We start from the raw sequence: 26,142 nt of genomic DNA on the forward strand, positions 1-26,142 counted from the left end.
TATAAACCATTTACAACCCAGTTCATGACTTTCCATCGTATGGCTCCAGTACAAATTCTGTGTTCTCCTAACAATTTTTCAAACTGTTTTTAATTAATTAATTTTTTTTTTTTAAAGATTTTATTTATTTATTTGACAGAGAGAAATCACAAGTAGGCAGAGAGTCAGGCAGAGAGAGAGAAGCAGGCTCCCGCTGAGCAAAGAGCCCGATGCGGGGCTCGATCCCAGGACACTGTGATCATGACCTGAGCCGAAGGCAGCGGCTTAATCCACTGAGCCACCCAGGCGCCCCAAATTAATTAATTTTTATTATGTTCTTTTAGCCAGCATATAGTACATCAGTAGTTGTTTTTATTTTTAAGATATTTTTTATTTATTTGACAAAGAGAGAGAGGTCACACCTAGTCAGAGAGGCAGGCAGAGAGAGAGGAGGAAGCAGGCTCTCTGCTGAGCAGAGAGCCCGATGCAGGGCTCGATCCCAGGACCCTGTGATCATGACCTGAGCTGAAGGCAGAGGCTTTAACCCACTGAGCCACCCAGGTGCCCCACATCAGTAGTTTTTGATGTAGTGTTCAACAATGCATTAGTTGCGTATAACACCCAGTGCTCATCCCAACGTGTGCCCTCCTTATTGGCCATCACCTGGTTACGCCATCCCTCCTGCCCCCTCCTTTCTGTAACCCTCAGTTTGTTTCCAGAATCCAGAGTCTCTCATGGTTTGTTTCCCTCTCTGATTTTCTTCCTATTCAGTTTTCCCTCCCTTCCCCTGTGGTCCTCCATGCTGTTCCTTATATTCCACATATGAGTGAAACTATATGATAATTGTCCTTCTTTGCTTGACTTATTTCACTCAGCATAATCCCCTCCAGTCCCATTCATGCCAATGCAAATGGTGGGTATTTATCCTTTCTGATGGCTGAGTAATATTCCATTGTATATGTGTACCACATCTTTTTTATCCATTCATCTGTTGAAGGGCACCTTGGCTCCTTCCATAGTTTGGCTCTTGTGGACATTGTTGCTATGAGTTTGTTAAATGGAAATCATAAATGCTTTGGAGCCCACAGCAGTGGCCCCTAATTTGAGGGTGGAGGAAAGCCTTAGAGAGACCTCACAGTGGAAGAGAGGGTATTTCATGAGGTGCTAAGTTCATCACAGCAAGGACTTCTGACATCCTGTAGGGATGGAGGACTAGAGGCAAGGTGACCCAGTAGGGCTAACTATAGTATATCAGGGAAAGGGGGGGCAGCAGCCTGGACTAGGATAGTGGTAGTAGGGAAGGAGATAAAGGGTTAATTTGGTTGATTGTTCTATTTCTTTCTAATTGCCTTCCCCCACACCACCAGATAAATAGCTGCCATTTACTGTGTAATTTTCATATTGCCAGTAAAGAAGTGATGTGCAATTATTTCTTTCTTACATGTTAGTAATAGTAGCATAAGCTCTGTGAGATACAGTCTTGTTTCCTGATCCCCTGATATGTATTTATCAGATTTACTTAAGAATGATATTAGACTCTTCTGGACATCAGGGACCGTGTGTTTTACTCTAATGTGTTTAAAGAGCTCTGTGTACCAGTCCAAGCTTTTATGGCATAGCATGGTAATGTCTTGTTTCCAGCACAGACACAATTTTCTTCCATTTACTATATGCTATGGATTCAGTATTTTAATTCCTCTGGTGTCTAATGGGAAGTAAACAATATCAAATGGACTTTTAACTAAAAAGGGAGAGGTGTCTTTCTAAGTATAAAATATTACAGGAGAAAATTAATGAAAAGTTGCCCCTTACTTTAGATATTATCAAGATACCTTCGATTCCACTGTGGGTTTTTTTTTTTTTTTTTAATTGTTCTGATAGAATTGTTAACAGCAGGGAAAGGGTGGGAAAATTAGGCCTTGCTCCTAAGTTTGCAGATGCATTTGATGATAATTAAAAATGATGCTCTCTACAATGCAAATTAGTACTCACTCTGGAAATGGTGAGGAACCTTCCTTCACAAGTCTTAAGCAAATTCAGCATAAGGTGTACGGAAGCTGGTAAGTAAGGAACCTGCTTGATGATCTCTCTTTGAACTCCCCACATACTTTATTTGTATTCCTGTTAGGAACTTTACTACATCTTTAACCTTGTATTCATTTGTTCAAAAAGTATTTGTCTCCTTATGAGACCATGCCTTATGAAACATACATGCCTTTACCCACAAGCCCCTTAGAGTATACTTCTGTTAAATATACATGCTAGTTAAAGCTGTGTTATAGTTATCTGAATACAGGCTTACCTGTTTGCAGTTGGGCAGCATGTGTGTGTCCCACAAGGATTTATTTGGTGGGTTGTGTAATGTATGTGGCAAACATTTTTTGAAGGAAAGACGGTGGACAGTTGAAAAGATGTCCATCTCTTCTAGAATAAAAGCAGCAGATAAATTTGACCTCATTGGAGTAGTTGTCATTCCTTTGGTTCAATTTAAGGCTTATTGTACAGTTAACATGATATATATGATACCAGATCATCTATAGGAGAGCTTAAAAGCCCAGTCAATCAGCTGGATGTTTTGCCTGATTTCTAAAATGTTAGGTTCCTGGTTTCAAACATATTATCTGTGTGTGCGTTTGTATGTGTGTGTGTGTATGCATACGTTTGGCTTTTGGGGAGTATTATTTAAAAAGTCCAGTTTATTTAACAAGAAAGTGATTTTGCTAATAATTATTATTACCTGTTATAACCTGGGTTCGTTTTGTTTATAGGCGAGTGGCTGAACTGTTTATGTTTGATTTTGAAATCAGCGGAATCCATCTAGACAAAGAAAAGGTGACTCTTTCTTCTGTGTTTTTCTGCTCGTTTTACTAATTTTTTTTTAAAGATTTTATTTATTTGATAGAGAGAGAGATCACAAGTGGGCAGAGAGGCAGGCAGAGAGAGAGAGAGACGGGGAAGCAGGCTCCCTGCTGAGCAGAGAGCCCGATGTGGGCCTCAATCCTAGGACCCTGGGATCATGACCTGAGCTGAAGGCAGAGGCTTAACGCACTGAGCTACCCAGGCACCCCTAGTTTTACTAATATTTAGTTGGTACCTTTATTGCTACAGTCCTTGTACGTTGCTTGAATTTGCATATCATACAAACTTTAGGTTATTTGTGTTCTGTTGTATTTGAATACGGTACTCTCTGGAAGTTTGTCTATCATCCATGGTAACTCAGAGCTAAGAAATTACTTGAGACCGTTGGGGTGTTTCAGATGTCGTGTATCCTTGGTGGATGACCAGGAAGGAGAGCAGGAAAGCTAAGAATTTTGAAGATTGAGGTCTGGGAGTGGAGGTACAGGGACTATCACCGAGACCTTTACATAAGTGTACTTATTCATATTCTGCATGTCTTCGAAAGATCCACACGGTTTTGTTCTGGAAGCAGGAAGCAGGGCTGATGCAGTCTGCCCTAGAATACGAGGGACCATAGACATTGTTCAGACCCCTCCTTTCACAGATAGGAAATAGGACAAAGTGACTGGTTCAGGATTCCATCCTTAGAGTCCAGAGTGTCTGACCCTGGCCACTTCTCTTTCTAGAACACAATATCCTAACAAGCTGAATGCCCTTATTTCTGTAGGACACTCAGGGCTGGGAGAATGAGGGTGACTTGACCACCACCAACAGATCCGCCTGCTCTGTGTCAGCTCCCCTCCTTGCTTCGTGTCTATTATGGTTCTATTTTTTTTTTGTAGTTATGTTTCTCCTACTAAATAGGACATAATATTACCTATTAATAGAGATCAGTTTATCAGAGTACGTTGGGAAGTAGAGGTCAGGGTCTTGGGATGTAGAGCACCTGCATTAGGTAATATCATTTTGCTTGTTGCTGGGTTTGAATAATGTTGGAGCCACTGGTGCACTGTTGTGTTTATGTGGCTTTAAGGATTCAGCACGAGACTCCTGCCCTAACCCTAAGCCTACACAAGCTGCCCAGCAGTCCCCAAGGCTGATAGGCTCTGCGGTACATTTATGTTGTTAAAAATGGACACATTGGCCCCTCCTCAAGCCAGTTCTTTATTAGTACTTCTCTGTATAGTGAATCTACTAGTCTCTGAGTCACTCAAATACAAATTTGGGGTCAGTTCACATTTTTTTATTCCCTATACTTCCATGTCTTAATTAGTTACAAAGTCCTCAGATAATTTCTGTAGAACTCCTGCATCTGTCTGCCTCCCTCAAACAACTTACCTTGAACCTTATCACCGTATACCTGGGCTGTCTGAAAGGTCTTTGTCTTCCTGATACTCATTATAGTTACTAGTGATTAAGTATTTGATATTTGAAGCATGTCTTTTTCATCAGATCTTCATAACAGCTTTGGGGCTGAGTATTACTTTCATTCCTGTTTCATAGATGAGGAACTGAGGCACCTAGAATTATGTGATCTACCCAAGGTCACAGAGCTAGTAGGTGGAGGAGGCTCGGACTCCGGAGCCTGTTCAGCTGTCCCTGCCTGGGTTTCCTGCTAACCAGAGCCTGCCTGCCTCAAACACCTCCCCCCGAGGCCTCATGCTGAGACCACTGTGTCTGTGAAGCTTTTATCACCCAGGTGGAATTTTTTATTCCCATTTAACACATGGCATTTATCTTTAAGTGCCTGTTGTTGAAGCTGTTCCTCTTGCATTACTTACCTAAATTAGGGGCTTCTCAAGCACCAAGAATGCTGGTCATGCTTTTTCCAGATTTGGCCTTGGCAAATACTGAAAGATTGTGTGACGAATCTTAATAATGCTAGCTAATACTAATCAATTTTGATATTCAGAAGGAAGATAGCAGAGAGTAGTAGAGTTGCTAGGAGAGATAGGTGAATATTCTTGTTATTTTATGCAATCCTCAGGAAAGATATTTTTGAAACTTTACTCAAAAGTGTTATGTGTCAAGTCAAGGTCTGTTTCAACAACATTGAACCTGCTGCTTTTACTTCTCAATTGTTCTTACAAGGATAGCTGCCCTTCCTGGCAAGTAACTCCCTGGAACCCACAAACATTAAAGATGCAAGTAAAGTAAACTTAGTGAACTCCTCTCTCTTAACTTCTGTGTCTGTTCTCCAAGGGGCTCCACTAGGACAGGATAAAAGGAGACGTTCCACTTCTGCAAAGGGATCTTGAAGGAGACCCACCTACATAATGTGTACAAATTGTAAAGGCCTATGTATTCTTTCTGTATTCTTTCTTTTTTCTTATTTCTTAATTTTTAATTAAACTAAAATGAAATAAATAATTTCTTAATTTTTAAGGTCTCACATGAATATAACTTAAAAATTTTAAAATGAATGAAAGTGGGCGCCTGGGTGGCTCAGTGGGTTAAGCCGCTGCCTTCGGCTCAGGTCATGATCTCAGGGTCCTGGGATCGAGCCCCGCATCGGGTTCTCTGCTCCGCGGGGAGCCTGCTTCCTCCTCTCTCTCTCTCTGCCTGCCTCTCTGCCTACTTGTGATCTCTCTGTGTCAAATGAATAAATAAAATCTTTTAAAAAAAAAAAAAAAAAGTGTTATGTGTCAAGTCAAGGTCTGTTTCAACAACATTGAACCTGCTGCTTTTACTTCTCAATTGTTCTTACAAGGATAGCTGCCCTTCCTGGCAAGTAACTCCCTGGAACCCACAAACATTAAAGATGCAAGTAAAGTAAACTTAGTGAACTCCTCTCTCTTAACTTCTGTGTCTGTTCTCCAAGGGGCTCCACTAGGACAGGATAAAAGGAGACGTTCCACTTCTGCAAAGGGATCTTGAAGGAGACCCACCTACATAATGTGTACAAATTGTAAAGGCCTATGTATTCTTTCTGTATTCTTTCTTTTTTCTTATTTCTTAATTTTTAATTAAACTAAAATGAAATAAATAATTTCTTAATTTTTAAGGTCTCACATGAATATAACTTAAAAATTTTAAAATGAATGAAAGTGGGCGCCTGGGTGGCTCAGTGGGTTAAGCCGCTGCCTTTGGCTCAGGTCATGATCTCAAGGGTCCTGGGATCGAGTGCCACATCAGGCTCTTTGCTCAGCAGGGAGCCTGCTTCTCTCTCTCTCTCTCTCTCTCTCTGCCTGCCTCTCTGTCTACTTGTGATCTTTCTCTGTCAAATAAATAAATAAAACCTTTAAAAAAATAAAATGAATGGAAGTATTTTTTTTTTTTTTTTAGCAATTATTTGCTAGATAACACAACAATTTCATAGAATTCTTTGAGTTCAGAGTACTGCATCTTTATCCCAGAATGATGAAATGCTACTGGAAATTGGTGAAGGCAGGAAGTAAACCCAGTTTTTAATTTTCTGGGTATTTTAACAGGTGATAAATTCTTTGAAATAATTGTATTACTCCCCACCCCCTCCCATCCCATCCCAGAGTAAAAGGCTTTGGGGAATATTTTTGGAATTGCAGTGTAATTTCCTGGTCTTTTACCTCTTTGGTTATTCCACTGGTTACCATTAGGTGGCGATAAGTGGCCATCGTAGAGACAAAATAGGTAAAGAGAAATCTGGACTATAAAGACATTGAAGTATCTGAAAACTAATTTTTCCCCTGAAGTTTGAATTCTCGATATTTTAATTTTTTTAAATGGGCTCCATACACACCATGGAACCCAACATGGGGCCCAGCATGGGGCTTGAACTCACAACCCTGAGATCAAGATCTGAGCTGAAATCAAGAGTTGGATGCTTAGCCCACTGAGCCACCCAGGTGCCCCTATATTGTAAAATTTTGGTTGTTAATATATACTTGATTTTTCCCCAGCATCTTATCAAGTGTACATCGGCATTTTAAATACCTTTTAAAAAGTATTAGTGCTGCTTAACTTTTTTTAGGGTCATAGTACAGTTTAGAATGTTGACAGCTAGTGACCCCCATCCCAGAAAGTTCTGCATCTGATTTCACCTGAAGTCATTATAAGAGAAGGTCCAGATGCCCAACTAGCTTTCTAATAACAATAACTACAATTACAACTTTTACACTTGTCCTGCAGTAGACCGGACAGATGATGTGGACTACTCTATGTTTTCTCCAAAACATTTGTGGTGCCCCCTTTGATAATACCCATTTTCTCAGGCAACTGTATGTCCTAAAGGTGTGACTGCCAGAAAAAACCCCCGTGGGTGTGCCAGCCACATCACTGTCACTGAGTCGGCAGGCTGACGGGTGCCGGGTGCGGAGCTGGAAGGCGCGTCCCTGCCCTGCGAGCTCTGTCTGGCTCTGCTCCCCGCTCCACTGCTGTCCGTCTCTGCTCAAGTGTGTGCAGCCTCAGAACTGCTACAGGGCAGCCGCTCTGGATGCTCACTTTACTCTTGTGAAGACCTGCAGAGATTTCCTTTGCTTTCCTTTTGGTCTCATCTTTTACGACCCAGTATATTTTCATATTTACCCTTCAACTTGTGCTCTTTAATCTACAAATACTTACAAGTATCCTATTGACTAGATTCAACCACCTGCTATTCTCCAGTTCACTTAACTAAGAGGTTATCTTGGGGGATAGGGAAGGATCCTGTATTTCCCAATGTTGTTAATTTCAGAGATTAGTTATATAACTAAGGTATAAAATAGAACTCTAGAATTTACATAAATCTTAAGATATAGAAACACTATACAAACTGTTAGGACATTAAATATCTATTGAAAGGAGAATTAACTTAAAGTAAATTATTATGTATTTACGGCATAACCAATATACTCAATGTTCATTTTACTTAACATATTATCTTCTTCAATTAATTTAGCCACATATGTTGCTTTAGCATCCTTATAGATGGTCTATTAAATCAGTTGTGAACTTTTACTTTCAGTGTCTTAAATAACTTTTACTCCATCTGCATCTAGCGTAAAAGAGCAGTGGACCTGAATGTGAAAATCTTGGACTTGAGTAATACATTTCTTATGGGAACTAACTTTCCCAACAAGATTGAGAAGCATCTCTTACCAGAACACATTCATCGTAACTTTGCAGTCACTGGAAATCATGTCATAATTGACGGTCTACATGCGGAAGCCCCAGATGACTTGGTATGTGCCTTCTGCTCTCTCCATAGTCCAGCTCCCATCTGAGTGTTGCTACTGTTTTAACCCAAAATTCAGTGATAATATAATCATACCTTTAAGAATACTTGAGTGTTACTAAGCCCTAAAATTCAACTGTGGGCTTATTAATTCCATAAATGCTTTGAATGATGAAAATGGTTTAATCATTCATCTTTCCTAAAGAACTCCATATTTTTAAAGTATGATCAATAACAATTAATATTTGAGACTACTCAGATCTTTAATGTTTGTAGTCTTTGCCTGGTTAAAGGTGCTTGATGGCACACGCATTGGGTAATAGTTTTTTCCAGCATACCCCATACCAGAGAACTCTATTCAAGAATGTGTATCTCCTACTAGTGTATGATTCTAAAAACTTTACTCACCCTGTATAAACCCTTATTTTATTTTTAAAGCAATGATCACCTATACAATAGAGAAGCAGGAGTTAGCCTACATAGTCATTGCATGGGCCTTTGTGTCCTGGTACTTATTATACCTTCTACCATTTCTATTTTAAATACAGGTTCGAGAAGCTGCTTATAAAATTTTTCTTTATCCCAATGCGGGTCAGTTGAAATGTTTGGAGGAACTGCTCAGCAACAGAGACCTTCTGGCAAAGTTAGTGGGGTACTCCACATACTCCCACAGAGCCCTCCAAGGCACAATAGCCAAAAATCCAGGTAAGCTTGTTCACCCAACTTTTCAGGACAAAATAGTGTTTTTGTGAAACTGAACTTCTGATTTTAAATACCTATAAATCAGTGTTCTCTTTTTAATATACTCAGAGACCCACTTACTGAGTTTTTCTACATTTTTATATAGAGCTAACTTTTAACTAGAGCTAATAATTTGAAATATATTCTCTCCAGTCAAGGAAATTTATTTCTTGTGCATGTTGAGAGTAAGTCATACTTAAATTTTCACTGATGCTAATTTCAGGTGTTTTCATTTTAACTCAGCTAGTTTCTGTGGTCAGCCTAACCAAATTGGCTAGAATTAGTGTGAAAGAGGAGGAAAGATCAAAATATCTGCTGAAGACAAGGTTGAATATAGGCTGGGGCGATACAAACACATAGTTATAGAAACTTTTAAGACAGAAGAGTGCTAGATGGGAGGGTTTGCATTCGGTGGGGAAGAAGCATCCTGGGGTATGTGAGAGTCTTTCCTTGTGCTCTATTGAATTCTTTTTGATTTAGAATGTATAAAAGAGTTATATGATAGTAATAATGTAAGTGTATATAGTAAGTTTTTTCAAAGGCATGTTAGATAGTAGTCATGGTTCAGACTCTGACAGGAGGAGGGTAGTTGTGATGGTGGAGCTGTTCAGATTCAACATATCTTCTAGAGTTCAAATCTATGAGACTTGGTGATGGGTCCAGGGGGGTAGGAGACGGTATGTTGGGTGCCCTTGGTTTCTGGTTGTGCATCTGGGTGGACGTGCCATTCACAAATAGATGTAACAGTAGAAATGAGCTCTGTAGGAGGAAGACCAGATCGTGAATTCTGTTCTGTCTTTATTCCTCCCATGCATATCCTTTCTCTCTCTAGTATGTTCCTATCTTCTCCAAAGTATTCTTAAAAAATGGCCATTTCTTCTGTAAATGGCTGTTCCCTTGACCCGTCAAGGCTCTCCGCGAAACCATAGGCACAACACGCTCAGTTCTTCATTCATGTTGTTCCCTGCATAGGGCACAGCTCCCCTCCCCCAGTCTGTCTGTTAAAATCCTATATAGTTTTTCAGTGCTCAGCTCAAAACCTACCTCTTTCACAAAGCCTCTTCACTATTCACTTCCCTTAGATGCCCATCTCTGAACCCCTAAGTGTGTACAATTTGTTTCATCCCATTTAACTCCTAAGTAGATCTTATGCCATTTTGTATGTTTTTCTGTGGTCGTTGTTGTCACCAGGTTGTTGGAATAATTTCTCCTAATTATTAGATGTACAGTTGATCTTTGAATGATGCGGGGGTGCTGACAGCCCCCAAACTTGCACAATCAAAAATTCACATGTAACTCGATTCTCCCAAAGCTAAACTACTAATAGCCCACTGTTGGCAGGAGGCCTTACTGATAACAGATGGTCGATTAGCCCATATTTGTTATGTTGTATGTATTATATACTGGATTCCTACAATAAAGTAAGCTAGGGAAAAAACTTCATTAAGAAAAACATAGGGGAAAACACATGTATAGTACTGTACCATATTTGTTGAGATATCCTTGTATGAGTGGACGGCCCAGTTCAAACCCATGTTGTTCAAGGGTCATGTATAATAACAGTAAGATACTTACTCTGGGCCATTATTTCATTTAGTTTCTGTGCAGCTTTGTGAGGTAGATGTTTGTATCCACCTCATAGGATAGAAACCCAAGGTATTAGTTACAGTGCTAAAAAGTGGCAGTTAGGTCAAAACCTAAACCCATGCTCTAAATTTGTGGTCCTAATAAGCTGTTTGAGACCAAACAGATGATATAAAAGACATCTTCATTCTCTGTTTTCATCCACTGATTCAACAAATACTTTCTGAGTGTCCACTACATGTGAGATAAGAGTCTAGGACTTAGAAAGAAATCAGTGTGTAAATCAGACGGGAATTCCTGCTCTTGTACAATTTATATTTCTGTCAGGCAAATAACAACAAAATACCTAGCTAAGGAACCCAGTAGGTTAATAGTTAATACAAGTTTGGAGAAAACTGAGTGGGGAAGGGGATAAGGGAAGTGAGCGTGTGGTGGTGTTGGATTTTAAACTGTGTTGCCAGGCAGGAGCTTGCTGAGGACAGGGGGCGGGGGGCATGTGAGTGTGGATCCGAAGGAGCAGGAATAAGCATATGGCTCATTAGGGGAAGAAAATTCCAGATGGACACCCAGCAGGCTTGGAGGTCCCTAGGGTAGCTTGACACGTTTGAGGAAAGCAAAAAGTGCAAAACGGTGAGTGGAGTGAGAGAGACGGGTGGTAAGATGTGGAGGCAGATGAAGGAGGGACTGTGTTGAGTAGGGCTTTTCCTGCAGTGAGATGGGAAGTCGTTGAGGGGTTTTGAGCAGAGCAGTAAGGGGATCTGACTTAAATTTTGCTGGCAGGTCATGTGCTGCTGACACTGAAATAGACTGCAGAGAGGTAGGAGAGGAAGAGAGGCCATGTAGAAGCTGTTTCGCAGTCATCACGATGAGAAGGATGGCAGTTTGACCAAAATGGTGTCTGTGGAGGGTTTTGCAGTGTGTCCAATTCTGGATATATAGCATTTTGAACTTTTTAACCTGCTCAACTGAAAAGATACAGTGAGTTACTGTTAACTAAGATGGGGAGGACTGGAGGGTTGGTTTGGTTCAAGTTAACTGGAGATGCCAGTTGTGTCCACATGGTGATGTTGAGTAGGCCGTTAGATGTGTATCTGTGGAATTGAAGAGAAAGTGCTGAGCCAGAGATATGAATCTGGGTCTTTATTTATGTATGCAAAGATTTATTTATTTTAGAGAGAGAGAGAGAACGCATGAGTGGGGGAAACTCGGGGAGAGGGAGAACATGTCCCATTGAGCACAGAACCTAATGCAGGACTCCATCTCATGACCCTGAGATCATGACCTGAGCCCAGATCAAGAGTCAGACACTTAATCAGTTGGGCCACCCAGTTACCCTTGGGTCTTTATTTAAATTCTTGAGATTGTATGAGATCTCCAAGGGAGTGACTATATCTAAAGAACAGAAGTCCAGGAAGTGAGCTCTGGGGCCCTCCAAGTTTAAGAGGTCAGAGATATGAGGGAAAACCAGTAATGGCCGCCAAGAAGGAGCATGAGTGAGAGAGGAGAAAAATAAGCAGAGTGGGTGGTCCTGGAAGACATCCTGAAATGTCTTAAGGAGAGAGTGATCAGTTGAGTCAAATGCTAAGGGCCAAGTGCAGTCTGAAGAAGGTCAAAGATTGACCACTGAGGTGAGCAGTGTGAGCTGGAGGTCCCTGGCCCTGTAGCCCCTAATGCCAGATGTCATCACCAGTGAATCCATTGCTCACTAGGTGGCTAGTGTGGTCACAGTTTAGAGTTAGGCTGTTGTGCACAGTCACACAGGAATAAATTCACAGGAATTTAAATTCCTTAAGGAATTTAAAATTTAGTTGGGGAGATCAGTTATATAAACAGAAAGATAATATTTATCTTATTTATCTTATCTGTAATTATATTATAGAGGTCAGTGTCTTCTTAGTGCCAAATGAGTGGTGTGTGTAGGCAACAAAGTATTGTAGGATTTTAGGAGCTCCGGAAGTTTGTCCAATGCGTCTGTGCTTGTTGAGGGTTTCATGAGGGAAGTGAAACTGGAAATCAGAGGTGAGGGAATGGTGAGCTTTTCAGCAGAGAGGGGGAGGAAGGCAGGATGTAAATAAAGTAAGGTGGGTGTTCATGTGACAGTTGAATTAGGAAATAATTTTCCAGGGAGGAATTACTGATTTTCAGGGGCTTTCAAACTCATTCTTTGTAATATGACAATTTTTCAGGTAGATTAATTGAGGTAGATTTTTCACATGTAAGATAGCTAGAAAAACAAAAATGGGTGAAAGTGAGTAAAAAATGTTCGGAAATAAAAAGCATGCACAGACTTACTTGAAAATACTTCCCTATGACAGCTGATATGATACCCTGAAATAAGATCTCATTTTTAATGAAATAATCTTTTTTCTCAAAGGCCTAATACCATTTAATATGGTGCATGAGGCAGTGTTTTCAGAATTACTGTATCCAAGGCTTGTTAAAGATCGACAGCGGCAGGAAACTCCATGGCTTCTTGGTTTAGGTTAACCTTCATTCTTTTCTCAGGTTTTTATTTTACTCAGAAAGAAGATAACTTACATTGGAGATGGCAGGAAACTTAAAACCATATACAAGATCATCTGGAAAATATAAAAACAGTGTTTGTGGCAAACTCTAAAATACATGTGAAAGCTCTCTATACATAAATCAGTGGCAAAAAGTGGTAAATTAAAAAATACACATGAAAAATTCCCTATCATGGGAAATAATGATAGTTGTACTATATTGCCCTTTATGAGTTTGTAATAAATATATGACAGCTATGGCTGAAGTATTTAAGTACTTAAAAAAATCCTAGCAGAGGTTCAATTTCTAATATTCTAATTTTTGCATATTTTCTTTTGGTATTGATCCTGAAAAGATGATTTTGGCTGTATATAAAAAACAAAAATAATTGTCCCGAAAAACACTGATTTTTTTAAAATAGAATTTTCAGTGAATCATGCATATGTGTGTGTGTGTATATATATGTATATAGATATATGTGTATATATGTATACACACACACATTTTATTTATTTATTTGAGAGAGAGAGAGTATGAGAGGGGAGAGGGTCAGAGGGAGAAGCAGACTCCCCACTGAGCAGGGAACCCAATGCAGGACTCCATCCTGGGACTCCAGAATCGTGACCTGAGCTGAAGGTAGTTGCCCAACCGACTGAGCCACCCAGGAGCCCTTTTTAAAAAAAAATTTTTTTTTTTTTAGATTTTATTTATTTATTTGAGAGAGAGAGAAAGAGAGGGTGAATCATGCTTCTAAATTGTACAGATTTTTATGAACAAATCAGAGTCTAGCTATCTTTTTAAAACTTGGGAAAAATTGGAATGGTCTAAAAACTTATTTTTTTTTCTTACAAATATGAGTAGATAGAAACACATTGAAATTTTGATTCTTTTTTTTAGCTCCCCATTCACTCCTCATTCTGGGGGTAATTGAAGGCTTTGGATTATTACTATGTTTGTTTAATATGTTTTCTGATAAATTGATCATCATCATCTAGAAATATATTGTATTATCAACCCTGACACCCTTTGAAAATGAACACTTTAATGGCATTGTAGTGCATAAATTATGACCATTACATTCTAATTTTAACAGGTATGTTCATTTTATTTCATGTAATTAAAGACATTTTCTTTTTTATTTCCTTTCTAGAGACTGTCATGGAGTTCCTTGAGAAACTATCAGACAAACTTTCTGAAAGGTTAGTTTTTATTCTACTCTTTAGAGTGTGTATCATGTAGTTTTTTTAAAAAAATACTCGATTTACAAAAGATTAGGAGGTGACCTATTAAGAATGTAAGTATGGGAATATCGGGTCAGATCTGTGGACTAGTCAGCAGGAGATTGGATTAACTGTGAGGAATACTTAGAAAACACATAGCTGTCTTCCTAAGGTGACAATCTTGAAAACATAGGCTGTCCCCTCTGATGGACTAGTTCATTGTCTTAGGAACCCATCATTGATGTGTAATTAGAAATTTTTTTCAAGCCTTTTTGAAGCTATACGTTTTTAGCTTGTACCACAAATTTTATAACAAGTTCATAAATAGTGTTTCTCTTCTTTTGGCCTAAATATCGGTGGGGGCTGGATGTGGTGAATTGATCTGTAGTTTGGATCTTTAGAACGATATGCCTCCACTTTTGTAGTTCTCTGTAGTGAGGCCCTTTGTGGTCTTCCTGCCTTTCTGTCTTTGATAGAGTCACTTGTCCTTTGCTGAGAGGCCACACTCCAGCAGTCTTCAGACATTTAGGATTCCAGGAAGGGGCATGTCATGGTTGTCTCATAATGCTATTGAACATTTCCTTTGCCTTCTTGGCTATACCAACATGTTAATTTTTAGCTCAGATCTCCATTTTCTATTACTATAAACTCATGCCTTAGAACCCAGTCCTCTCTAATTTGGATTATAATTATAAATTCTAAACTTTTCTTTTAATCTAGGGAACCATTGTGGCTTTGATTTAATAAAGGCAGTGTTAAGTATGCAGTTAGTTGAGAATTTTCTCTGCTTTATTAGTTAAGTGGTAGTATTCTTTCTTCCCTTGTATGTAGCTATTTATTTTGAGCAAATATATCTTCAGGTTTTTATAGTTATATATATGAGTTAATTCTAACAGAAACTTCATATTAAGCACAACCCAACTAGAGTTTTTCTGTAGGGGAGAAAGTATTAATAGTAACCTTAAATCTCTGTTCGTATTTTTGAATAAAAGGTAATTTGTTGGTCTCTTACCTTTTTAATGTATAGAAAAGAGCAGTGACTTAAAGTTTGCTAACCTTTACATGTATTTGTAACATTGCTAATTTTTCCAAGCTTTAATACTTTCAAGTCCTATGTCTATCTACTAGGATATTTTCTAAGGTAGAAATTGTGATAAATTACTGATGATATATTGCTGTTCCTTCTAACACAGATAAAATTTGGTTACATTTGGTTATAAAACTGGTTCCATTTGCACTACAAATTACTTCCAGTTTTATCATGAATACTAGAAATTTACATAAGAAATCTATTTTTTAAAAAAATTATTTAAATTCAATTAATAAACATACAGTGTACTAGGAATTTGAGAGGTGAGTTTAGTGATTCATCAGTTGCATACAACACCCAGTGCTCATTATATCAGGTGCCCTCCTTAATGCCCATCATCTAGTTACCCCATCCCCTCAGAAAACTAGTTCTTTAATAATGTAAATATTAAAATTTTCTCCTAACAATGAATGATAAACCTGTTTTACAGAACTGTAAAAGACTTTGAGATGATACGAGGGATGAAAATGAAACTAAATCCTCAAAATTCTGTAAGTGATGATTTTGGAACATTTTTGATGTAATATAAATGGTCTATCAGCTGAAGTTCTTATCTTTTGACTCTAAAAGTTTCTTGTGATGTGCTAAAGGTGTGTATAATCTTGTTTCTGATCCCTGGTCTTGGTTCTGATCCTTGGGTTTGGTGAACAAAGTATTGAAATACTTGATCCATATGTCTGAGTTTGACATTTCCAGGAAAAGCAGTATTTTTTTGTTGGTTATTTGACATAATACTCACGCATGCTCATACGTATATACACACTTATAAATGTAATTAAAAACATATATTGATATATACTCATGCAAATCCTGTTTCCATTATACTGTAAGTGGGCTTCTCTGTTTGAAACAGGCTCAGTGGAGGACTGATCTGGCAGGTGGCAATTTAACCATCACTGTTAGCACTGCAGTTTACTTTCTTATTTGCTAATTTATGGAGCTCAGTTTAATCCATATTGACCTCAAAGTATACCCCATCTTAACACATGAGCCCTCTATGAGACCCGCTATATCTCTAGTCCTGTAATCCTTGTTTCAGCAAGCCCCTCAGGTTATTTATTACTCTCCTCCCCTCCCCACTTTAAGTTACTAAATCCTATAGATTCTACCTGCAATTCTTGCCTCTCCATGCCCATTGCCACAGCCCTGGTTGAGGTCATTGTTACTTCTTACCCAGATTATAGTTGTAGTTGCCAAACTGGTTTTCCAGCCTTCTGTTCTTAGCAACACACCTAGTTCAGTGTTAGACATAGGGTAGGTACTCAGCACTTAGTCGAAATATGAGTGAATGAACAAATGAACGAATAAGTGAATGACTTGCCACCAGAGGGATTTTGCCAAAAAGCAGATCTGATCTTGTCACTCTGTTTGAGATTTTTCAGTGGCTTGCTGTAATTCTCAGATTTACCTTCCTATTTCTTAGCTTTCCCACCAAGCCTTTCCTAATTTTGCTTCTACCTGCTTCGCTAGCCTTATCTTCTGCTGCCCCTTTAAGTCAAGTTAGTGTCCCTAGTTCCCTACTAATAATACCTGTGTGATGCTCTTGTGCTTTTCTTTGCTTACTTACTGCTTTGCTTGTCCTTGCTTTCCTTTCTTTTGCTTTTCAATTCTGACAATCTCCTTTCTTCTGTTTTTCAATTTTCTGTTCCCAGTATTTATGTGCCAGCAACTATGGTAGGTAGCTTGCTGTCATTCTCAAACACTGTACACAGGAATGCCTTTCCCTCTCCCTCGTCTGGTTGCAGTGGGCCCCGTCTTCCAAACTCAGCTCCAGCTTTGCCTCCTCCCAACATTTCCTGACCTTCCGCTGTGATTTAAATACCCTTCTCATGGGCTCTGTTTCACACAGTGCAATGTCATGCACATGACTACTATACTCTGGATGTGGAGTCACTTGTCTCTCTACTGCCTAGGTCATATTCAGCTCCTTGGTACAGGGATTTGGTCTTCCTGGGTTTTGTTCTCCTAGAGCCTGCACTCTCTGGTATGTAGCAGATAGTAAGTGGTCATCTGTTGGAGGAAATGTGTCCCAGGAGCTGACCACTTGGGGGCTAGAGTTTCGGGGATGCTGGGAGAAGGAAAGTCAGCCTGTACGTCTTACGTTGGCTGCATTCCTTGGTAACGGCATGATCGTGGACCATGAGAAAGAACACCTTGTTATTCAAGGAGATAATGTCTGAGCTGAAAATTTAAAGGATAAATCAAAGGATAGGAGGCAACGTTCCTGGAGCTCGTACCCAGTGCCAGGTCTTCTGTTGATAGTTGAAGTGCATCAAGAAATGCCGTTAGTGAGGCACTACTGTGTGCCTGACGGTGTTCAGGCTGCCAGGATGTAACAGGAAAAATGAGAGCAAGGTTCCTGTCCTCAAAAAGCTTACATTCTAGGGGAGGCAGATGGATAGTAAATACATGAAAGAGAGAAATATGTGCCATGTTGTATGGTGATAAGGGTAACAGGGGAAAATAATGCAGAAAGAAGGGAATGGCCATTGCTGTTCTCTAGGGATCGGTCAGGGAAGACTTGTTACTTGAGGAGACTCTTGAGCAGAGAATGGAAGAGACGATGCAGTGCCCCCAGCAGTGATGCAGGGCACAGCCTTCTCCGCAGAGACAGCAGCTGCCTGGTGCAGTCAAGCCACCGTGAGGAGACCAGTGTGGCCACAGTGGAGCCAGGGAGGGCAGGAGCGGCAGGAACTGGGCTAAGGGTAAAGAGGGGAGAGGTCAGGTCATGTAGATAGAAAATGAGAAAGCATTGGTGAGCAGAAAGAACTTGTCCACCCCGTACAATAGTGTGGATTGCACACTTGAACCCAGGCATTCTGACTTCACAGTCTGGGCTGTTAGTCACTCCTGTCACCTGGACAGTTTGTGGGAAGAAAGATCATGCACAGATTCAAGCTTTTCTTCCCTTCAGTATTCTGTACCAGTTGTCAAAACCAGCTGTTGTGACAGTGCTTCTTTATGGCATATTTTCTTTGCCAAGATTAGAGCTAATTCTCCCTTCGTTACACTTGAAATTGTTGCTTTCATTCTGGGATCCACCCTAAGCTTCCTGCTTAGATTTAGAAAGAGCTCTAATCTTACCGTTAGGATCCTAATCTTACCTGCAGTATGTATTACGGATTGATACATGGGTTGCATTTTGGGAGAAATTTCAGTGTGGCTGTTTCACTCTATTTTTTAACTTTATAGAATCATTTGCCATCTTGGACTTCTGATGTTATTAAAATGCTGACCATATTTTCTCAATGCTCTTATTCACTTCAGATCTGGATTTTTCCAAAGTTATTACATGTCCATCATCTTGTAAAACTTCATCTTCATTCAACAGACCCGGGGTTTTTAGGGCCTCCTTGTACTACACAAATGATATGGTGCCTTTATTTGAAGTGTCCATCATCTCAAACATAGATAAAATGGTAGAGTGATCCATAAAGAGAGGAAAAAGCCATGCCTGTTATTTTGGTAATTCTCAGTCATTCCAATATTAAATACTGTCTTGGTTTTTCTGGGCGGAAAAAGAACAGGGCGCTGGTGAGATAGTTCAGCAACTCCATAATCTGATATTTTTCCAAATAATTCCTGGCCTACATCTCCCTGCTGCTGCTCACCTGCATTGCTCCTGATTTAATCTATTAACGTTGACTTTTATGTTTATATTTTACATTATGTACCTTTTTCCCAAATTCCCCCAATTTATTTGTACCTTGGTACCCATTGATTACAGGAGAGTCAAAATAAAGAGTTAGGTATTTCATGAAGTTTCAGGGATTTTATAAAACTCTTCTGATATTATAACAGGTTTGCATTTATGAGCTGGCTTAATTTTGGATAAAAATTGTGAAGTAGTCAATAACTTTCATTGCAACAGATTTTTCCGTTGTAGGAATTAATGCCTTGGGATCCCCCCTACTACAGTGGTGTGATTCGTGCAGAAAGGTAAGGTTTTTTTTTTTGTTGTTTTGTTTTTTTGTTTTTTTTGATAAATCCTCATCTATGAGAAGGAGGAGAAAAACTAATATTTACTGAACACCTTGCACATTAATTATGCAACTACTGTCCTCACTCAGTTGCCCACATCATAAACCTGTATGCTCTCAAGTCCAGGCCTGGTGCCGGGTTGGTCCACATTTGCCTACATGTTTTTGATCTGGATTAAACCTTTACCTCAGTCAAAGGATCATGCTGTTCCTCTCCCCCAGAACCTTTTCTTCTATGGCCCATGCTGTTTAAAACTTTTCAGTATCTCTCTGGGGGGTCTGGAATCTGGCTTCTCCTCTGTGTAGCTTCCAGGTTTCCTTACTAGACTGAGGGTTTTGGGGGCTGGGACTTTGCTAGAGCCCTGGTTGTCCCTTGTTTCTGGTCCAGGGTGGGTGCTCAGCAAATGCATATGTTGAATCAATGAAGGAATAAAGTAGTCCTTGGCATGGGGCTGTGTGAGTTTCTTGCTTCCTCATTTTTATTTGAACGTATTGTGGACACTTTCTTGGCACCTTTGGAAGGATTCTGTGAAATAAAGATTTAGGACCGTTAGCTTGATGTGAGTACTCCTTTAGCTTCCATATTCTTTTGTGTTTATTCTATAATGGCTAACTAATAGGTATGCTTTTTCCCCTAAATGTGCCCTATTTCTGTCATTTTTATATTTGTATGTAAACCCAAGAAATATGAACACCTGTTCAAAGTGAACACATGTAGAAAATTGATACCCCAAGTAATTTTACATACCAAAAAGATTAAAAAAGAAATCTCTGAATCCTACCCTTCAACAGATTTTTTTTTTCTTGTTTCAACAGATTTTTAACATTTTTCTCTTACACATCCTTTTTGAGCTCCTCAGCTTTAATCGAGAGAGTTAAGATTGATTTAGGTAATGGAAGAAAATAAAAGCTTTGTGCCTTTTCCTCATTAAAGCATGTTGGCACATATCATGATAATAATATGGTTATTTGATTGGTATTTAACTTTCAAGTCTTACTGCTACTATGCAATATCCAGGCATCAGCATAGTGAAGGGTAGCAAATACCTCACTAAAATTAAACTTTTTATTTATTTCAATGATTTTAAAAAACTATTTGTTATAAAAGCAGAAAATAGTAACTGTTGGTGTTCTTTTCTGCATCACTGGGAGGACGTGCCCTGAGATCAGTGTGTTGAAGAGCTTACCCACTTAATATTCATTCATTTTCTTCTCTTTGGCTTCTCTGTGACATCTTACTTCTTAGACTAATCTTACTCACAAAGCATACTGTCTCAGGATACTTTGTCAGCTACTGTTTTTAACACCTTCTCTGTTACTCAAAATCTATAATCACTTGATTATGATAAACAGTGAGTTTTTAGAATATATTAGAGCTTAATATAATTATTTCACAAATGTGTTTTTATGGCTGTAGAACTTCGGGCTTTGCTCCCTGTCTTTGCATAAAACATACAATTTCTCTTTTCAAATTTTTTCCAAGACAGATTTGGCTTGGTTGCTTGGCCAACCAAGATATAGCATAAAGGAACACTATTTTTTTTTTTTTAATCAATGCCTTCCATATCAAAAAAATTTTAAAAAACTTTTGACATTGGAAAGTAATGTGAAATAAATGTATTTGTTTCTTTCTGACTTTTGCTACTGTGATTCTTTTATGTGATATTCCTGTTTCATGTCATCCTCCCCACCCCGATGATTTTAGTGAATACCTTGGCCTTATATTTAAGTGATATTTTTATCATTTAGCTTTATTCTTTAAGTGTAGGATGCCCAAATGGTGGCTCTGTGGAAATGACATAGTATCTGAGGACTTGTAGAGCTATGCTCAATTGTAAAGTATAAGCATTAATTAGGAGTATGAGATCCCTGAGAAGTCTGATAGTAAACTTAAATAAGACACTGAATAAGGATAGTGATGTTCTCATCTTCATTTCTTTTCTTTTTTAATTAAATTTATTTATTTTCAGCATAACAGTATTCATTATTTTTTCACCACACCCAGTGCACCATGTAATCCGTGCCCTCTATAATACCCACCACTGGTACCCCAACCTCCCCCCACCCGCTACTTCAAACCCCTCAGATTGTTTTTCAGAGTCCATAGTCTCTCATGATTCACCTCCTCTTCCAATTTCCCCCAACTCCCTTCTTCTCTCTAACTCCCCATGTCCTCCATGCTATTTGTTATGCTTCACAAATAAGTGAAACCATATGATAATTGACTCTCTCTGCTTGACTTACTTCACTCAGCATAATCTCTTCCAGCCCCGTCCATGTTGCTACAAAAGTTGGGTATTCATCCTTTCTGATGGAGGCATAATACTCCATAGTGTATATGAACCACATTTTCCTTATCCATTCGAACATTGAAGGGCATCTTGGTTCTTCCCATAGTTTGGCTACCGTGGCCATTGCTGCTATAAACATTGGGGTACAGATGGCCCTTCTTTTCACTACATCTGTATCTTTGGGGTAAATACCCAGGAGTGCAATTGCAGGGTCATAGGGAAGTTCTATTTTTAATTTCTTGAGGAATCTCCACACTGTTCTCCAAAGAGGCTGCACCAACCTGCATTCCCACCAGCAGTGTAAGAGGGTTCCCCTTTCTCCACATCCCCTCCAACACATGTTGTTTCCTGTCTTTTAATTTTGGCCATTCTAACTGGTGTAAGGTGATATCTCAGTGTGGTTTTAATTTGAATCTCCCTGAGGGCTAGTGATGATGAATATTTTTTCATGTGTCTGATAGACATTTGTATGTCTTCATTGGAGAAGTGTCTGTTCATATCTTCTGCCCATTTTTTTTTATATGATTGCCTGTTTTGTGTGTGTTGAGTTTGAGGAGTTCATTATAGATCCTGGATATCAACCTTTTGTCTATACTGTCATTTGCAAATATCTTCTCCCATTCCGTGGTTTGCCTCTTCGTTTTTTTGACTGTTTCCTTTGCTGTGCAGAAGCTTTTGATTTTGATGAAGTCTCAAAAGTTTATTTTGGCTTTTCTTTCCTTTGCCTTTGGAGACATATCTTGAAAGAAGTTGCTGTGGCTGATATCGAAGAGATTACTGCCTATGTTCTCCTCTAGGATTCTGATGGATTCCTGTCTCACGTTGAGGTCTTTTATCCATTTTGAGTTTATCTTTATGTACGGTGTAAGAGAATGGTCGAATTTCATTCTTCTACATATAGCTGTCCAGTTTTCCCAGCACCATTTATTGAAGAGACTGTCTTTTTTCCACTGTATATTTTTTCCTGTTTTGTCGAAGATTAATTGACCATAGAGTTGAGGGTCCATATCTGGGCTCTCTACTCTGTTCCACTGGTCTATGTGTCTGTTTTTATGCCAGTACCATGCTGTCTTGGTGCCCACAGCTTTGTAATAAAGCTTGAAATCAGGTAACGTGATGCCCCCAGTTTTATTTTTGTTTTTCAACATTTCCTTAGCGATTCGGGGTCTCTTCTGATTCCATACAAATTTCTGGATTATTTGCTCCAGCTCTTTGAAGAATACTGGTGGAATTTTGATCGGAAAGGCATTAAAAGTATGGATTGCTCTAGGCAGTATAGACATTTTAACGATGTTTATTCTTCCGATCCAAGAGCATGATTTCTACCAAAAGTACAGTACTGTAAAGTCAGTGTTGCTGACAGACTCTGGAATCAGTACTTAGAGATCACTGTGCCCCCAGGTAGGTTGGGAGTTCTCTCTTCTGTTAGCCACAGGAACAGGGAATCACTGCCCACATGGGCCATTGGAGAGAGTGGAAACACCTGAGGTGTCATGGCTGTGTGGTCTGGAACACGTTCCCTGACATCTGGTGGGGGCCTGGATGCGTCCCTGCTCCACCACTAATGAGCTACACATGACCTTTGGAAAGTTACTTGTCCTCTCAAACCTCAGCAAGGATATCTATCAAAATGGGGGTTGTAATAGTCCCTGCTTCATAGGTCAGAACTAAATGAGTTAATGTTGGTATTATTAGTACTTAAGTAATACTATTATATGGAATTGGTCTTTTCTTGACACTGTTCTAAAGGATGAACTACTCTAAGAGATGCTTTTTAAGTGTTCTCGAAAATCTTTTGAAGGAGTGATCACTTGTCCCTGAAGGCTTCTCTAAGAAAACACTCATCTAAAGTGTAACGAACATACCGAATTACTTGTTGAATGCTTGTCAGAGGAGCTTTTAATGGTGGAGCAAGAACACGAGGACAGGGAGGTCCCCCTCGCCGGTGCTTCCCAGAGCATCACTGTGTCCCAGGGGGAGGAAGCTGTGTCTGGCTGGCAGGACAGCTCTCTTTTGGTCCCTCTCCTCTTAAAGGTCATGGAATAGTTACTGCCTTCAAAATAGAATTGGAGCCGTCATTCGTGGCTTCTAGGATCTGGTCACAGCCCACTTGTCTTTACCAAGGTGTACATGCACTCCCTGTTATTCGTGGGGTCTGGTCTGCCCTTCTGGTCTTTCCAGCCATGCCTCTTCCTTTGCAGTTTTCCTCAGCCAGACTAAACTGTCTGTCCCAAGTCAGATCCCTTTCTGTCTCATGCGGAGCCCGTGTCTGGCAGCTGCAAGCGTTGCACTTGCCTTTGTTTGCTATCTTACCTGTGAAGTTTCGCCAGGAGTCCATGAAACATCCAGGTCTGCCACAGCCGCTATAGATCCTGGCAACCCCATGCTTACAGCCTACAAAGTGGCACATTGGATCTTCTAACTATTTTCTTTTGGTGTTCTTCCTTAAACGTGTCTTGTCAACCATAGCTTAAAGCTCTTGAGAATACCGTGTGTCTTATTTCTTCTGTTTGCAATAAAATGTGGCATGTACACTCTGGACCTCAGTAAATACATATTAGTTAATAGCTATTGTTCAAGACTGTCTAAACCAGTAATTGGAAGTCCTTATGAAAAGCAATCCCGTGTTACATTTTTTTTGCAAAGAAGAATATCATATTTTTGTGAATAGCCCTTTTCATCTCTCAGATTTATTGAAAGCAGTGTGAACCTCAGGAGGCCCTCAGAATGCTCATTTGTTGACAGAGGGTCCTACCAGGCTCACTGGTTCTTAGAGTTAAGAAATCACCAGCTATTCCAGGAACACAACATAACCTGCCTGGTATCCACCAGGGGCTTTAGTCAATTTGCTTTAAGTTCCAGTACTAGGTCATTTGTTTGGCTATTAACTCAGTAAAAGAACCAAGAAAAGGGATACCAAAATGCTTCAGATGGGATTGTACGAATTAGGGGTTTTAAACATCTGTTTTAAGTAGCTTAAAAGGCAAATGATTGAGTTTTGGTTTGAGGTTTCAATAATCTTGATTGACAAGAGTTGGCCAAGAAGCACAGGTAATAGATGAGAAAAGAAAGCAAAAGTATAATAATTTGAGTTTGAGGTTAGAAGAAGGGAACAAACTGAAGACTGCTAAATCCTTGTTAAATTCCTCTGCTTTCAAGTAAAGACTTAAATGTGTGGTTTGACACGAAACAAAAAATAGAAGGGGCTTTCCTTGATTGGAGTTTTTCTTCAAGTTCACCCCAGGGATTCTTTTTCTGCTTTTATGTTCAGATCCATTTTAAGTTTCTTATATGTTTGCCTAAAGAAAGGAAAGAGTCTATTAGAAGTAAGATAAGAGATTAATGTGTTTTAAAACCATCAAAGGTTGATCCTGGGATATAGTGGCATGAGTGACCTACAGACATCTTAAAGAGCGCAGAACAATCTTCGTTTTTTTTTTTTTCTTTCAAGTTTTAGTGTTGGAGTCCTCATAGGAGAGGAAAAGTAATTCTTTAAATTATGACAAATATATATGCAGTTATTTTATTTAAAATTAAATGTGATTTTTGAATAACCAGTCCATTTGTGTGGCTCGAAAAGTCAAAACAACATTAAAAAGGACTCATCGAGAAATTTTGATGTCACCCCTGTCCCTGCTCATAGCATTCCCCCTTACCCTGTCCCTTAGAGGTAATCATTTTTAAAGTTGTTTAATGTGTCCTGGCGGTGTTTGATTTTGATTTTTTTAAAAAAGATTTTATTTATTTATTTGACACAGAGAGAGAGAAATCACAAATAGGCAGAGAGACAGGCAGAGAGAGAGGGGGAAGCAGGCTCCCTGCTGAGCAGAGAGCCCCATGTGAGTCTTGATCCTAGGATCCTGAGATCATGACCTGAGCCAAAGGCAGAGGCTTAACCCACTGAGGCACCCAGGTGCCTCACTGATTTTGATTTTTAATGCTCGACGACTTTATCGCTTTTCTGCCAATAGTGAATATCAGTGAATCATACTTTATTAATTTGGTACTATTTTATATAAGGACATTATTGGGAAGGGGAATTCAGTATGTTTATTCCTTGCTAAGGTATATTCTCAAAAGTTCAAGAACATTCACATAATGAGATAGGACTGTTTTATGTTTTAAACTCTTCAGTAAACCCTGGATTTTCAAGGACAGATGACATGGGGGTGTTTCAAGATAATAAAGACTTACCTGATGTGTGAAATTGTATAGTTTATTGGCTAGTGGATGTGGAGTGAGCTGGGTGCTTTCAGTGTTTAAAACAAGAACCTTTATTATGAAAACTGTCAAAATAAGCAAAATATAAGGAATTACATTGGTAACCCCCATATATTCATCTTCCAGACTTAGTAACTATCAAAACTGTGCTGGATTTGCTTTATTTATACCTGTTTTCTCTTTTCCTTCTCCTTTTTCTTCCTTCTTTTTACTAAAGTAAACCCTAGACCTCATGGCCTTTCACTGGGACATTTTGTTATGGATCTTTAAGGAATGTGGAAATTTTCTTACATCATCGCAGCCCCAGCATGACCCAAGAAGTTTCACGGCAATCCATTGGCATCCTCTAGTACTCAGTCCCTATTTACATGTCCTTGATATTATCAGGTCCATTTTTCTCCCAAGCAGCTTGTTGGAACCAGCATGGGCTGCACATCTCATTTGGTTTTTCTGTCTCCCAAGTCTCTAACTCCAGAGCAGGTCTGCACACCTGCTCACCTCA

At 39.3% G+C, this 26,142-nt stretch overlaps 1 protein-coding gene and 1 pseudogene across 1 annotated transcript in view; one reads left to right on the forward strand and one right to left on the reverse strand.

Moving 5' to 3' along the window:
• Positions 1 to 26,142, forward strand: part of MIPEP (mitochondrial intermediate peptidase) — a 177,566-nt gene that overhangs the window by 13,857 nt on the left and 137,567 nt on the right. The window contains exons 5-10 of the mRNA XM_032314630.1: positions 2,748 to 2,811; positions 7,833 to 8,015; positions 8,557 to 8,713; positions 13,989 to 14,037; positions 15,579 to 15,639; positions 19,035 to 19,087. Of these exons, the coding sequence (XP_032170521.1) occupies positions 2,748 to 2,811; positions 7,833 to 8,015; positions 8,557 to 8,713; positions 13,989 to 14,037; positions 15,579 to 15,639; positions 19,035 to 19,087 (567 nt within the window). The remainder of the gene's footprint in view (positions 1 to 2,747; positions 2,812 to 7,832; positions 8,016 to 8,556; positions 8,714 to 13,988; positions 14,038 to 15,578; positions 15,640 to 19,034; positions 19,088 to 26,142) is intronic.
• LOC116574121 lies at positions 18,372 to 18,765 on the reverse strand (annotated as a pseudogene).

This window comes from Mustela erminea, chromosome 15 (assembly GCF_009829155.1).
Source record: "Mustela erminea isolate mMusErm1 chromosome 15, mMusErm1.Pri, whole genome shotgun sequence".
Classification (NCBI taxonomy): Eukaryota; Metazoa; Chordata; class Mammalia; order Carnivora; family Mustelidae; genus Mustela; species Mustela erminea.